The sequence below is a fragment of the Nyctereutes procyonoides genome, unplaced genomic scaffold (assembly GCF_905146905.1).
Source record: "Nyctereutes procyonoides isolate TBG_1078 unplaced genomic scaffold, NYPRO_anot_genome, whole genome shotgun sequence".
NCBI classification, from domain to species: domain Eukaryota; kingdom Metazoa; phylum Chordata; class Mammalia; order Carnivora; family Canidae; genus Nyctereutes; species Nyctereutes procyonoides.
In genome coordinates, this window is record NW_026575048.1 from 25,138,928 (window position 1) to 25,155,642 (window position 16,715).

A 16,715-nucleotide genomic window follows, 5' to 3' on the forward strand; every position below is an offset into this window, starting at 1 on the left:
GAGATAACAATGTTTTCAAAAACTAATAGCAACAATATGCTGTAAGTATAGCTTATGAATGACTGTAAGGTTATAAGAAATAGAAAGGACAAACTGAAAATACTGTTGTAGGTACTTGTACTACCTGTGAAGCAGTATAGTATTACTTCAATGTGTACCTGGATTGGTTACAAATGCATACTGCAAACTTCAGAGCAACCACTAAAAAAGTTTGTTTTTTTTTTCCCCTCCTCCCTCCCCTAAAAAAGGTTTTTAAAAAAATTCTATAATTGGGCAGCCCCGGTGGCGCAGCGGTTTAGTGCCGCCTGCAGTCTAGGGCGTGATCCTGGAGACCCAGGATCGAGTCCCACGTCAGGCTTCCTGCATGGAGCCCACTTCTCCCTCTGTGTCTCTGCCTCTCTCTCTCTCTCTCTCTGTGTCTCTATGAATAAATAAATAAACAAATCTTTAAAAAAAAAACTATAATTGATATGTTGAGAGAAAAAAATGGAATCCTATAAAACACTCAAGTAAAACCACAGAAGGTAGAATAACAGAAAACAAAAAAAGAAATAAAGAACAAGGGCAATAAGTAGAATGCAGTAACAAATATGAGAGATGTTAATCTAACTATATCAATAATCCTTTAATAAGTGCATGGATAAACTGTGATACATCCATAAAATAGAATATTCTTCAACAATAAAGAGAAATAGGTATTAAGTCAAAAAAAAGACATGGAGGAACCTTGAAAGTATATTAACTTAAAGAAGCCAACCTGAAAAGGCTGCATACTGTATGATTAATTGTAATCATGTAATTGGTTACATGACATTCCAGAAACGAGATGACTATATACTATGGAGAGAGTAAAAAGGTAAGTGGTTACCAGGAGATGGGAAAAGGGAGACACAGACAGAAAAAGGGAAAAGGGCGGCGGGGTGGGGATGAACAGGAAGAGTACAGGGGATTTTTAGGACAGTGTAATGATTCTGTATGGTACTATAATGGTAGATAACATGTCTTTAGAAAACCCATAAACTTGTAACACCAAAAGGGAACCCTAATTAAACTATGGACCTAGGTATTAATAATGTACCACTATTTCTTCATCAACTGTAATAAATGTACCATACTAATGTAAGATATTAAGAACAGAAAAACTGTTCAGTTAATTGTATTTAATACCATGCAAAATCATCTGATAGTAGTGTTCTTACTCAGGGAACTCAAACATAAGAATTACAAGACTTCAGCTTATTGATCTGGGTAAACTACACAAAATCAAGCTGCTGTTTTTTAATAATACTCTAAGTACTCCAAGAGCTGTGGAATCCTAATCATACTGAATTTGTAAGACTGGCTAGAAAGTAAAGCAGAAGATGGTACATATTTAAATACACTGTACTGTACTTCCAAGTTGTATATGTTCCAAACTATTAGCAGTAATAAAAAATATTAAATGGCTAAGATAATGATATTTTTAGAGTGAACGTGAAAAGTTTTATAGTGCTGTATTTCTCAATGAAACACTTTCAAAGTTACTAAAGCATCCTATTTACTCTGCATATTTTTCTGAACAAAAGATAGTAAAATTATATCTGGACTATGATGGATATATACAACTCTGTATTTGTCAATACTCATATAATTCTATGCCTTAAAGAGTACATTTTAATTTAATATAGATAAATTACCAAAACAATTAAAAGTTTAAATTTTAAACAAACACTAAATAGGGATGATACAGAGAAAGGAACATGTAGGGGATGTTAAAGGTAACTGAACAAGAAAAAAGAAGAGCTGGGATCCAATGATCTTAATCTTCAGAGTTTACTAGTTTTTTTTTTTTTTTCAAAATAGATGGTTTCTACATATCCTTTTTTTTTTTCTAACTTAACTTTTTAATACAATTATAAGCAATGTAAAAATTACTACAGTAAAGATAATATATGGAATTCAATAGTAAAAATAAATATGGAAGAGGATCAGGATTACATAAGATATGATCTCTTGTTTGTGTGTTTTAATTTACACAAGTATGTATATATATAAACCTTACATATATAATACAAACATACAGGCATACATATATTAGTAGATACATAACACTTTTTACTGTTAAATGAACACTTGTTGAAGGGAAGCAGGGAAGCTTTAACTGTTCATCTTATACATCTTGATTTTATATTTTCAACCTATGTACATACAGTACTATACAAGTATTTTTTTAATGTCAATAGGGTTAACTAAGCAAGGAGATTATGGGTAATTTCATGTTTTCTCCTTTATACTACTCATTTTTTTAAAAAGTTCTAACGAATATTATTTTTTAAATTTGTTTAAGATAACACATAGAATTATAAATAATACCTTAGGTATTTAGTTTTAAAAATCTGTAATGACTATGAAAGGAAAGTTAGAAAATTAAATGTTCAACTGATTAAAGTATTCCATAGATATATTCTAGAAAGTCCTATATGTACTCAATAAAAAGAAGTAAAAAAGACATGGAAATATGTTCATAATATGAAAAGCAGTAATAAGAAAGAACATCCAACCTCATTTTGGGAAAATATTTAATAATCTTTAATAATGTGAAGATCATTATGAATTCATTCAACAATTAATTACAGAAATTCTTTTGTGTAGCAGGTACTGAGCTGGGCACTGAAGGTACAGTAAAGACTAGCTGCCCTCAGACAGGGAGCAAAGTAGGGAACTGCAAGAGAAGGGGAACACATACCAAAAAGAGCTATTTAAGCTGTCTTCAGGTATAATCCCTGAAAATTCGTCCCACTTCTAAATGCTCCTACCACTCCTCTCATCAAAAGTAGTCTCCTTCTCCTTCTCCTTGAACCTAGTCTTGCAACTTGCTTGGATGAGGAGAATGTGGCCTAAATGACACTAGGCCAGTTCCAAGCCTAAATATAAAGTGGCCTCAAAGTTTCTAGTTTTGTTTTCTTGCTGCCCTGAACTGCCATGTACTTCATTATGGTCCACAACTATCTGAGGAGAGGGACAATCAGGTGAAGAGATGCCCTGAAGGATAAGTGACAATAGGTGAAGATGAAGCGCTCCAAGATGGAACCAAGGTACCTCAGTAGACAACAAGCATTGCAGCCCGTGACAAAAAATGAGGGTACCCTAGAGCCTTTGGCCTAAGTCAGCCTGTTTCAATGGGCAGCAGATGAAACAGAGACAAGTTGTCACCATCTGCCCATGACCAAATTTCTAGTTCACAGAGTTATAATAAAAAAAAAAAAGGCACTTTGAGATTATCTGTTAGGCTACGAAGGTATGTGAGACAAAAAGTGGTGCTTGAAAAGGGTACTACGGGAACAGAAACCTAACCCATTGGCTTTGCATACAGAGGCAAGCAGAAGCTGAAAGGGCAAGAAGAAGACAGGGAACTGTTAGAGCAGTAAGGAAACTGCTATACAAGGCCAGGAGAAGAGGGGCCCGTATTATATACTGGCAGAACAATTAGCATAATTATCAGAAGTATAATGATTTATAACATTAAAAATATACCAAGTGAACCTGGAGAATAAGAAGATTCCCAGGCAAAATATTCAAAATGTCACTCGTTTCTTTATAGCCAAGTATGAGAAGGTAAAAGAAGAAAAACATGAGCTAAAGAATTAAAAGTAGAACTTAAAGGAAATATTTCTAACCATGAGTTGTTTGGTTGGAAAATAGTTGTTTTTCATCACCAGCCTCTACAGATAGCAAAAGACTATCAAAGAAACAATATGAAGACAAAGATCAAATCCAGAGCACTGCCCATAAATCATAAGCTCACAATCATCAAATCAAAAATTCATCTGTACAATTCTTTATTAAGACCACAGAAAGAGGGAAGCCTGGGTGGCTCAGCGGCTGAGCATCTGCCTTGGCACAGGGTGTGATCCAGGGATCGAGGATTGAGTCCCACATCAGGCTCCTTGCAGGGAGCCAGCTTCTCCCTCGGAACTGTGTCTCTGCCTCTCTCTCTCTTGCGGTGTCTCTCATGAATAAATAAATAAAAATCTTAAAAAAAAAAAAAAAAAGACCACAGAAAGATTTAAGCAGGTGGGCTTATATTCCCTCTTAGGTAGGCAAAAGGGCTCCTAAGAAGCTTACAAAATCCTAGCTTGGGATCCAAAGTAGAGAGAGTCCTATCACTTAAAGAACTGTGGATGTGACTTTTGCCTAATGAAATGCACTTATAATCTGATATACAAAAATCCCACAATGTTTAATAGAGTTCTATCAGTTTGGACTAAAATAAATGCTGTTCCAAATGAGAAGAGGCCTTTAGGTTTTCAGATTGTCACATATATGAAGCAGACTGAGGTATAAACAAGGCCCACTTCTTATGTAGAAGTAAAAATGAGTCCGCAAGTAGAGCCAAGAGCCCAAGGGACCAAGCCAAGAGATGAGAAAAGTGAAGAATTATGAAACCACTACCAGAAGTCAGAACCAAGCCCTAATTGGAAAACATTCTTGGAACACCTGGGTGGCTCAATAGTTGAGCATCTGCCTTTGGCTCAGGTTGTGATCCGGGGGTCCCGGAACTGAGTCCTACATCAGGCTCCCTCCACAGGGAGCCTGCTTCTCTCTCTGCCTCTGTGTCTGCCTCTCTGTGTATGTGTGTCTCTCATGAATAAATAAATTCAATCTTAAAACAAAAACAAACAACAAAAAAATATTCTCTGTTCCCTAATTAGATTTCAGAATTGCTTTGGACAAAGGCTGCTATATGCTTCCCATTCTTTCATTCTCCACTAGGAATGTCTATTGTGACTAAGAATTCCTGTCTCGGGATCCCTGGGTGGCGCAGCGGTTTGGCGCCTGCCTTTGGCCCAGGGCGCGATCCTGGAGACCCGGGATCGAATCCCACATCGGGCTCTAGGTGCATGGAGCCTGCTTCTCCCTCTGCCTATGTCTCTGCCTCTCTCTCTCTGTGACTATCATAAATCAATAAAAAAATTTAAAAAAAAAGAATTCCTGTCTCAAAATTGTATACAGTGTGAGTGGTGGGATAAAACTTGTATTCTTAGTTCACAGGTATCCAAACCAAGAGGAGCTGTACCCAGAAAGACTCATCCATATCCCAACCTAATAAAGACCATAAGGTAATGGACTTTGAATCTGAGGTCCTAACTGAATGAGATTTCTGGGCATTTTAGGAGGGCTGAGTACAGCATGTTGGAGACACACTGAATTGTCCATTAGAAGAACTGTGAAAGTCCATCTGCAAAGATGGCTACCAACAATTCCTCCTATTCTTGAATATACACATGCTACTCCTCCCATCAAGGAATGGATCTCTTTCTCCTTCCCTTAAATCTTGGCTAACATTGTGGTCTGCTCTGAAAAACAGAATGTAGTAAAAATGATGCTAGGCCTTAACAATCCAGTCTATCCTTCTAGAGAGAAGCCAGAAGAAAGAAAAGCCATGGTTAATGAACAAATAGGCTACCCAGAGAACAAATGAGGTATCTCAACTAAAAGCCAGCACCAAGGCCACCTTGGATCCTCAAGTTACCTTAGTCAACATCTCATCGACCAGAGCAAGGTGTCTCCTACCCAAACTCCTGACCCAAATTAGCGAGCAGTAATTCATACAATAATAGTTGTGATTTCAAACCAAAATTTTTGGAGCAATCTATTACACAGTAATGGATAACTAATACAGGTAATGAGTGCAGCAAAGACTACAAAGGAGAAGTACTGGGTACTTTTTAAGAGTCAGTATTAGGGATGCAAATGTAATCTGGGTAAGTGGGAAGGTCTCTTGAGAAGTGATATATTAAATATTGGTTATTTAACACTATTTAATAGAGAGGGAATTATAAACAGGAATTTTTGTGGATTTTAGTTTCTATTTTCCCAAATTTTCAACATTACGTTTTACTTTTGAAATAACAAAAATATTATTTTGTTAAAACTGCCTTAAGGATACTATTGGCTTCTAATGTATTAGTTCTACTATACTGAGATTCACTATGTCTAAAATATATTTTCTCATGACAAAATATGCAAACATTTTAGGAAAACAAAAGTTTTCTTTTAGCCTATGTAATTGAAGAATGCAATGTTCTGATTATACTAGCATTCCAGAAAATAAACAGCATATATTGGTTTAACAATTTCTGAAAGATTAGAATGTGGTAAAACACACTTAACCTAAAACTATACTGCTTATAATTTAATATCACAATGATTTTTTTGGGGGAAACTTCCTTTAGGTTTACACAATTCATCATAGTTATCATCATGAATAGATGTGAATAACATAAGACTGAAATAAGTTAAGTAACTGATAACGGAATTAGGAATAGAAATGATCCTAAAAGACTGCCATAATAGACTAAAACCAACCAGAAAAAATTAAACAGTAGTAATCAAGAGTTAAAAAGAAACCACAAAAGTACAAGAAAAAAAATGATCCAACTGTATGAAAAAGCCTTGGGCTGTAGCTGGCCACAAGTGTATTAGCCAATAGCAGGTAAGCCATATAAACATGAAAAATGTTAATGTGATCTTGGACTTCATTAACACATTTAACTTTATATATATATAATATAGGTTTATATTATAAAATATATTTTATATAAAATATTTTATATTTTTAAAATATAATATATATTTTATTATGTAAAATATAAACCTATATAATATACAATGCATTTTACTAAGGGAATATAGTGACAAGACCCAGGGAAGGAATAATCTCACCATATTTAGGACAAGTCAAACTCTATAAGGAATATTAAGTCCATATAAAGGAAATGGTTGAAAAAAAATCAGACAAATGGGACCTACAAAAGGAAGACCTTCTAATTTGAAATACTGTCCTAAAAGAAAAAAGCTCTTTTAAAAATTCTTTCTTTTTTTTTTTTTTTTTAATTTTTATTTATTTATGATAGTCACAGAGAGAGAGAGAGAGAGAGAGAGAGAGAGGGAGGCAGAGACACAGGCAGAGGGAGAAGCAGGCTCCATGCACCGGGAGCCCGACGTGGGATTCGATCCTGGGTCTCCAGGATCGCGCCCTGGGCCAAAGGCAGGCGCCAAACCGCTGCGCCACCCAGGGATCCCTAAAAATTCTTTCATTTTACAAAATAAACTAATGATTTCTATGTAATGGGCATTCTGCTAGGCACAGGGATACAAGTGAAGAATAAAATAAATATTGTCCCTGTCATCCTACTTAGTCTCGTGGGCATCCTACCACTGGAAGACCGTTAGCAGGCACGAGATAATAATCTGTCAAGCGTATTATAAAAGATATTTATGTACTTTGCATAAGGCTGAAATAAATGACCTCCAATGTTACTTCCAAATCTAAAATTTTATGATTACTTACTTATAGCATAAAAGAATTTGTTATTCTGAGATGTTTAATGATTAATTCAAACACACACACACACACACACACACACACACAGGTTTTTAAAATATTATCACCTAATAAAACAACCATGTCAATTCATGTGTTCAGCCGTTACAAACTACTTAAAACTAACTTCAAACCACATTAGAAATATCCAATTTCAAATTTTTATATCATTTCAAATAACAAACTTTAAGATTTTATTTTTAAGTAATCTCTACACCCAATGTGGGGTTCAAACTCACAATTCTGAGATCAAGAGTCACAGGTTCTACTAATTAAGCCAGCCAGGCACCAGTCAAATAACAAATTTCCTTAAAAATCTCCTTATCCTAATGATAATTTTACCCAGTGAAAATAACTCCAAAGAAATTAATATTTACGATTTCTCTGGGATTTCTTATATTAATCAATATACCTTTCCATGGCTTTAGCTGTATAAGGCAAATGCATTTCAATACTGTGTTCATCTTCATCTGTCTGCAGAGACATGCGTTCAAACATTCCTGTCTTCCATAGTTCTCCGTAAACTAAAGAGATTTCAAAATATAGTAAAACAAATATATTAATGTATATCCTTATTCTGTGAGACTCCACTCAGTAACAAAAAACTACATGCTTTGGCAAGAAACAGAAGTACCACATAACATTTTCCTTCATTTTTAACTTTAAAAAAGATAAAACTAGCTTTTTACATACCAAACAAAGCAATAATACATGTGATAACTACGGCATTTTCATATGTTACACAGTTAAATAAAATAATTCAAAATTTTCTTTTCATTACATCTAAAATCACCTCTGGGTCTAAGCTCTTCCTGGACTTTAATCAGCACATGCAAACAAGAATACAGTTGATTAGAACTCCTAGTAAAATATGGCAAAGCCATTGGACTACATACTCGTGAGGTTAATAATATAGTTTTTAAGTTGTGTTTTGTTTTATAATAAAATTCCCACATCAAATGCCTGCCATACCAAGAGCAGAAAATTCCTTTAAGGATGCTATTTTCCTCAAAATTAAAAATTCAGCTTCTGGGACAAGAACATAAATTCACATAGTACTACGCCATAAATAATCTTAAAATTACATAGTCATTCAGACCCTTCTAATTAATCATACTTAAAAATGGATATTATACAATGAGAAAAGGATGAAATTTAATATGCTAAAAAAAGTTATATAAGAATTTTTTTTTATCAGAGAACAGAACCAACATTTTTATAACTATATACTTAAATGGGTTTTACCAATATCAAAGAAAGAAACAAATGATGGCATGGCTTTTTTTCTGCAAAATTATACCTGATTAAAATCATTCATTCCTTCATTAGGAGGCTACCTAAAACCAAAATTTTCTGAATGCCCCAACAAAATTTTAAAAAATAAGGTACGTCCCCTAAAAGCATCATAAGGAGTAATAAGGCTAGTTCTACTCCAGCTTCATTAGTAAAAATTATTCTAACAACAAATTACTAATACTCAGTGATAACTGAAACCCCCAATTATGAAAAATTAGGCCTAAAAAATAAGGAAAAAGAGGTGATTGTCTGGCAAATGGCTTCTCTCATTCTTCAGAAGAATTTGTTCCAAGATTTCTTGAAACAATAAGCACCCAATATATTTAAAATATAATGTGATGAACTAGAGGAATACACAGCAAGATCATGAAAATGGTTTCTGGGAAAATAAACTGAATTTAGATAAAAGGAAAATTCTGAGTCAATTGTGTATGGTAAGTACAAGAATATTTGTTATGCTATTCTCTGTACTGTTCTAGATTTTTAAAATTATGCTCCCACTCCTCCAAAAATATTATTATGAAGTCAAAAGGTTTTAATTTACACATTCAATGTATAAAATGAGACACAACTAAAAAAGATCTGATTTCTAGAATCCTATGGAAAAACATCTATCAAAATATAGACATGTCTTAAAAATAAAATACACTTAAGACTTATGTAACACCTTTGTTTCAGAGTTTCACTTTTTCCCCCCCACAAAACTCATTTGAGAATGATGGCCTATTTACAAGGAAAGGGATATATACAGAAGCAGACTAACATGCTCAGAATCTTTCTTCAAGTTGTTGTGGGTACTAATTTCTTGTCTCATGATATAGTGAGTACAAGGCACCTCCCTGAATACACATATAATCATAAACAGTTAGAGACTAGTTGACCTGACAGATTTTTGCAGCTGGCAAAAAAACTATAGTTGTCTTTTATGCATATAGAAGATCAGCTTTCTTTGCTTTTGCTTTTTGCAGATAAGTTAAAATCAATTTATTCTTTAAAACTGAGATTTAATTTATAATATTCATATTTTTAATTTTTAAAATTAATTTATTATTCTTATTTTAAAAAAACTTTTAGCTGTTAAAAAGCTGTAAGATTTCTATATACTTACTCTTTTGGTCAATACGAAGGTCATACAGAGGTGTCCTATATATATCCACACTGGAAAGTGCACATCGAGAGAGGGGCACATGATGAGAAGGCCCAAGGATGAAAATTCTCCGGCTAGGAGATATACAACAAAAGCACAGAACAATTGCAATTCTATACAAACCTTATTAAATAAAAGGGAAAAAATAAGTAATTTTTAAAAATCATATATGGCACCATTTTCTATCTTGACTGATTTCATTTCATTATCTACTATTATGAGCTAAATTATGTACTCCTAAAGTTTATGTTGAAGTTCCACCCTAGTACCTCAGAATGTAACCGTATTAGGAGATAAGATATTAAAGCATATCATTATGTTAAAATGAGGCTATTCAGATAAGGCCTGAATCCAATGACTGGTGTCCTTATAAGAAAAGGAAAAGATACCAGGGGCACATATGCACAGAAAGGAGACCATGTAAAGAGGCATCAAGAAGACAGCCATCTGCAAACCAAGAAGAGAGGCTTCAGGAGAAACCCACCCTGTCAGCACCCTCATCTTGGACTTCCAGCCTCCGGACTGAGAGAAAATAAATTTCTGCTTTCAGTCACCTACTTTGTGGTATTTTATACAGCACCACCAGCAAACTAATATACCCACTAATGATTTGCTCCTTAGTTAATTAATTTCAACTTTTTAACTATATTTTTTGTTGGAAGGCCTTTAAAAGAACCATTTTCAACAACAAAACATTTTCAACACTTGGGTGTTCTAGTTACTGATTTATTGATCTACAGTAAATCAATTGCTATGCTTAAAATCATCTCAGCATTCACAATGCCTGCGATACAGGTTTTTCAATAGCTATATTCACTGAATTTAAACATTTCATCTATTAAATAAAATCTCCAAATTCTAAACATGTCCTAAATTTGCCTCCTAAGATCTACCATGACTTTAATAAAAACACATGATAGTATAATTTCTAAAACTCCATACAAAATATCATTACAAAGAACCATTCTGATAAAGCTATTTCCACATTTCTACCATAGCAGAGAAAAAAGGAAAAATTGTTGAGAAAAATTCTGTATAATAAGCTTTCTCTGTTTCCATTCAAGTAGATAGAAGCCATTCCCAAAAACAAAGAAACTTGATTATGTGTTATTTGCACTGTAGCTAAAGAAAAGAACTGGGCTAAACCATAGCTTAATTCTTTACAATCCTTTTATCTTGACATCAAGAGTAAAATTAACTTCCCCTCATTTTAACACAAACATCCTCACAATCTAAATTCGAAAACCATCCATTTTCTCTGTTCTCCCAGATTCTTCCCCCACCACACACACACACAAACTTACAGACTTGAAAAACCAAAACTATGAGAAAGAAGGGGATAGATGATAAGCTATGTACCTAGAAAAAATTAATTACTACTCATTGCTCAGTTAATGGACAAAGACTGAGACATTAGCTAGTTCTTTCATATCAAAAACTTGCAAGTGAAGGAATGTGCTTAGGCAATAAATATATTTATTTTCATAAAATTCAATGACAGCTAAGAAAATTAACCTATTGTCTGCTATATGTTACTTGCTGTGGTGGGGGGAGGGGATGGTAAGGAAGATATGGATAAGGAAAACAGAGATTCTCAGTTTAGAGTCCCAAAACTTCCTCAAGATGTCACAGATAGCAAAAACATAAGACTTCATCCATAGGCCATTTCTAGTCAAAAACATAATCTCTTCTCTTCCTTTCCTCCACTGCCAGTATTCACTTCCTATCATCACCTCTATGAGCAAGCCAACAGCCATTTCCAAAACAAAAAAAGATCAAATCAAATTTAGATTCCTGAATGAACAAAAAAGATACCACTATGCTCTCTCAACAGTCCATAAACATCATCACAATTTTCTAAATTAAAGTCTAATGTGGGATATAGACAATGGTAACTCTAAGTGTTCAGGTGACTTGCCTAAGGACAGGTATTACATGAACCAAGAATCAAGTATGAAAAGGCAGCACTTTTATTATTGATGAATGTATTTCTATGACAAGGCAGAGGAATAGAATATTTAAAATAAACACTCCTAGGAAATCCAGCATATATAATTAAAATATGAAATGACTTTTAAAATATTGATTTAAACCCAAGACACAGATATATTTCTAGGTAAGTGTAACAGGTTGTAATAGTGACCAAAATATGAGCACTACTCCAGAAATAAACACTGAAGGTCAGTTTGGAAAGCCTAATTGTCCCCTCTAATACCTATTTACCTTGTCAGCCTTTTTGCGAGACCCAATCTGGATGAAAAGATAAGACTGGTGGAGAAAAGAGTCCCACACATTTGAATTAGCCAATTGTATACTCAACAGATTCTTTCCAATCTGACAGAAACTCACTCATACGCAACACAAGGAAAAGGAGGTTTAGTTCACATCAATATGAAATCCTTACAAGTGACAAACCCAAAAATAAACCAAAAATAAGCTAGACATCATTGAAAAGGAGAAAAAAAAGTGCATAGTAGTAGTAATCTCAAAATGAGTCTGTTAGCTGTGTGCTAACAAAAAAATTAATAATGTAAATAAAAAATAATGCTCGCTCTTTTTTTTGGTGGATGGGGGCTAAATTGCTAGATCCATAAACGTCAAGACCGCAGGAATATTTTGAAGAAAAATAAGTAATAAGGGCATTGGAAGCAATGCCACTTTCTTTCCAATTTAATTGCAAAGTGCTTTGCCTTTAAACAAATAACTTACAAATATTAGCCTATCATTATTATTGTCACACATGAAAAAAAAAAAAAAGACCAACCCTTAGTATGATAAATCAAGAAAAAGTCAAGAGGTATTCTTTTAGAAATAAATGTAGTTTATGTGTAATACCTCCAGAGAATTCACATTTGTGGAGTTACTTACTACAAGAAGTATAGTCTGTGCATCCAATAAATAAAGTTACCTGCATATCTGCCCTCATAAATATTCAACTACTAATTCTAAATAATGGAATACAAGTAATTTTTAAAGATGTTTCCTGGCACACAGGAATATTTTAACTGAAGAATTAAACATCATGTGACCCCAAAGAAGATTCTTTGGCTCTTTCAAGTTACTATATATCTTGAGGTCCAGGTTTTCAATTAAAGTGTTAGTAACAGAAAAAGATTTTGCAACAATAAATACAGGAAAGAACTTACTTAAATATACCATTTTCTAAATTACTTAAACAACCAAGGTATTCCTTTTGAAACATAAATTAGATTCCATCATTCTCCTGCTTAAAAAGTCTTAATCAGAGGATAAAATCTAAACTCCTTAAAATGGGTTCTAAAGTCTCAAATGCACGGCCCGCCCCTTGATTACTTTCCCTACCTCCACCCCTTGGTCACAATAGTTTATATACTGGTCTTGCAGTTCCTTGATGTTTCTTTTTTTTTTTTTTTTTTTAATTTTTATCTATTCATGATAGTCACACAGAGAGAGAGAGAGAGAGGCAGAGACACAGGCAGAGGGAGAAGCAGGCCCCATGCACCGGGAGCCCGACGTGGGACTCGATCCCGGGTCTCCAGGATCGCGCCCTGGGCCAAAGGCAGGCGCCAAACCGCTGCGCCACCCAGGGATCCCTGCAGTTCCTTGATGACTGGAACACGGCTCTGCCTATTTCAAAGCCTTCACAGGTGCTATTGTTCCATTTGCTTGGCTTAAAAATGATTTCCTCAGAAATGCCTTCCCCAACAGCCAAATCTAAATCCAATCACCCTTTATCATAGTACTTCTCAAATTGTGAACTGTACCTTCCAAAAGAACCTTTCAAGAAGTGTACAAAATCAAAACTATTTTCATACTAATGAGGAATTTATTTGCCTTTTCCACTGGGTTGACATTTGTACTTAGAGGGAAAAAATGAGGCTGGGTAAATCAATAGCACAAGAGAACTATGATCCACAGATCCAATAGATTGATAGAATCAAAGGTACTGGTGGTCATGTATTCTTTACCTTCACCCACACCAAGGGGTTTTTTTTTGTTTTTTTTTAAGGCCAGTTTCACTTAATATCATTAAATCTTGAACTCTGAGTACAGTTTTTTAAAAATATTCTGTATGACAAAATGTATTAATTTTGTGGTGATAAATATGTAAAGCACTTTTGCTATCTACAGAATTATATCTCAGGGAAAACATTTGTGTGATTGTAAATGTGATTAAACTGGGCTTTTTTTTCATGGGACACAATTTTTACTTCAAAAAATGACTGTAGACAAATTGCAGTTACTCCAATTTAGGTATTAGGCAGAAATTTTCTAGAAAATGAACAAAATAGACCTGCCACTTCAAAGAAAACAGTGCCCAAGATATAATTGAAGCTTTTAAGTGAAAATTAGACTTTTGCAAAACTTCTATCACTGTGAGATGGACAGCTTCCCAATAATTAAAGATATTTCTGATGAAATTTGTGGTGATATTAACAAATGTGATTTTTTGGCACTGTATGATGAAATGTCAACATTCAAAAGATCTGCATAATTCAGTTAACAAATATCTCCTAAACGTTCCATGCAAGATATTACAAAATGATGCAAAGGTAAAAGATCCATTCAAAGTAAGACAGCACAAAAAGATGATCCTAGTTGACATGTAGGGAATGGATTAGTGTGGAAGGTAAGAATGGATCTAGTGGCAGAGAATTTAAACTTCTCTCCTGGACTGTTATTTTTTTCTCTGTACTTCTCATAGTTCCCAGAAAAATGTTCTTTCTCTATTTTCTCAAAGGACTCTGAAACACTGCCAAGCTCAAGGAAAGCTACTTTCAAGAGAATATAGCAATGACTGTCAATTATTTTTAATGCTTGGATCTTCAGATTTATTTATTCAAAATTCAATTATATACTAATTACAAAAATAAGCTGATAACATCTTCATGCATCATTTGCCTCTCTTTTTACTCATCTCTTTTATTATCATCTTAGTCCTTGGCTCTCTTCCCTTTTCTCTTTTCCTTCCATTATCAACTTATTTAATACATCCTTTTTTATCAACTTATTTAATACATCCTTTCTGCATCTACCAACATAGGTTCTCATCTCTCTAAATATTGCTAAGCCAAATTTAATTCAGGAGTATCCTTCTAGCAAATAATATCCTCAAATAGAAAAGGTTTGAAAAAGGCTGTCACATTAACTAACCTTTATTATAGGCCCAAGTGAAGGAAACATTTGAAAATCTTTCCAATTAATTTATTTTTGTTCTTACTCATGAAATAAATTAGCTGAAATCATATATTAAAAATGTATCAAGAAGTACTTGATGAAGACACTCCTCAAAACACCATAAATGAGGCAGGGCTAACTAAAACCTCATCAATTTGGCAACATTATCAATTTTTTATCATTAAAAACTTACTAAAATAATTTCCAGCAAAGGCATGATACAATGTGCAGAGCACACTACATAAATATAAAAAAGAACAGTTCTTTTGTTTTAAAAATCTGAACAATTTGCTCAAAAGTAAAGGATTAGGCAGTGGGGTGAGACTTTCTTTTTAAACTCAGGGCTGCTGTGAGTTACTTATTTTGAATTATTATGCTTTACCTCTACTAGCACAAGTCTAACCTAACAATCAATATTTGACAGAATTAAGATGATTGATTTTACCTACTTATATAGTATATGTATAACTGGCATACAGACTGGAGCCTAATACCTGTTCACATTTGTGAATTAACTATTTCAGTAAAATGCTGGTCAGCAAATTAAGTAATGGGGATGGCTATTTCTAGTTAATGCTTTTAAAAGTTCATAAATTTCTTATTTTAGAGAGCAGTATATTACTTAAGTCTCAATCTGCCAGATAAAAATCTTAAAGCTAATTTCAGAGTTCTCACTGAATTATTAAGAGCTAACATACTTCAAACACCATATTAAATTCACTGTCAGATTCTAAAATAACTCAGCTACCTCATCTTGTCAATGAGAAATTATTTTCTTTCATTAACCACAACTTAACATGTACAATAAAGAATTTTAAATCACAAAATGACTAGGATAGAACAAGGCACTTTGCATTCTTAAAGATTCTCATCTGGTTTCAAAGAGAAATTTAAACAAAACATTTAACCTTCTAACATTTCCAGAACTAAGCATTCTACCAACAACAACAACAAAAAAAACCTAAATGTAAAAACCAAATGTTCAGACAATGAAAAACAGTATGAAAACTTTTCATAACCTATATAAGGTATAATAAATAGTCAAATTCTTAATGAAATCAAGTATATAACAATAAGCATGCAAAATCAAGTTACTTCTGTGACGAAGTGGTTATGATTCCCAACCTTCTCCCACTTAAACAAAACTGTGTATTACTTACGTAATAGATGGATCCACTTGTTTATATGCATGAGCAGCACAAGACCCACAGTATGTATATCCTGCATGGCTACAAAACAAAATATTTTTAAAATTTAATTATCAGATTCAAAATTAAGATATTCTCAAAAAAAACCTTTTGAAAGAAATATAACTATGGTAAACATCACAGAATTGAGTATATAGATTAAAAAAAGCAATGTAGCTAATGATGTAAACTTTAGCAGACAATAGAGAACACATAATTGTTCCATGTTCCAATTTTTAATTTTAAAGAGTATTTTATAATTTTTTTGGTCTTGAGAACAATTAAATTGAGATTGCCAAGGCTTACTTGAAGTTGCTAATGAATACTAATAAATATGAGTTTTTAACATTCCTCTTCAATGTTATTAGCAGACTATTACATAACAATAAGACCAAGATCAAGTCAAATCAGACCAAAACAAATATCCTACAGTAACAACTCACCTTATTTTTCTAACTTCTTATTTTTTAGACTTTTTTTTTTTTTAATTTTTATTTATTTATGATAGTCACACACACACACAGAGAGAGAGAGGCAGAGACATAGGCAGAGGGAGAAGCAG

General features: G+C 33.5%; 1 protein-coding gene across 3 annotated transcripts in view; it reads right to left on the reverse strand.

The window, feature by feature from the left end:
* The window catches only part of MEMO1 (mediator of cell motility 1), a 129,881-nt gene that overhangs the window by 40,755 nt on the left and 72,411 nt on the right, over positions 1-16,715 (reverse strand). For 2 of the 3 annotated variants that reach the window (XR_008664704.1, XM_055327040.1), the window contains exons 3-5: positions 16,127-16,195; positions 9,771-9,883; positions 7,779-7,890 (exon numbers count right to left, since the gene is read on the reverse strand). Coding sequence is in view for 2 of the 3 variants with exons in the window: in XM_055327040.1 (XP_055183015.1) it covers positions 7,779-7,890; positions 9,771-9,883; positions 16,127-16,195 (294 nt within the window). In the remaining variant the exon portion in view is untranslated. Of the gene's footprint in view, positions 1-7,778; positions 7,891-9,770; positions 9,884-16,126; positions 16,196-16,715 lie in introns of those variants that run through there. The other variant, XM_055327041.1, reaches the window with a different exon arrangement.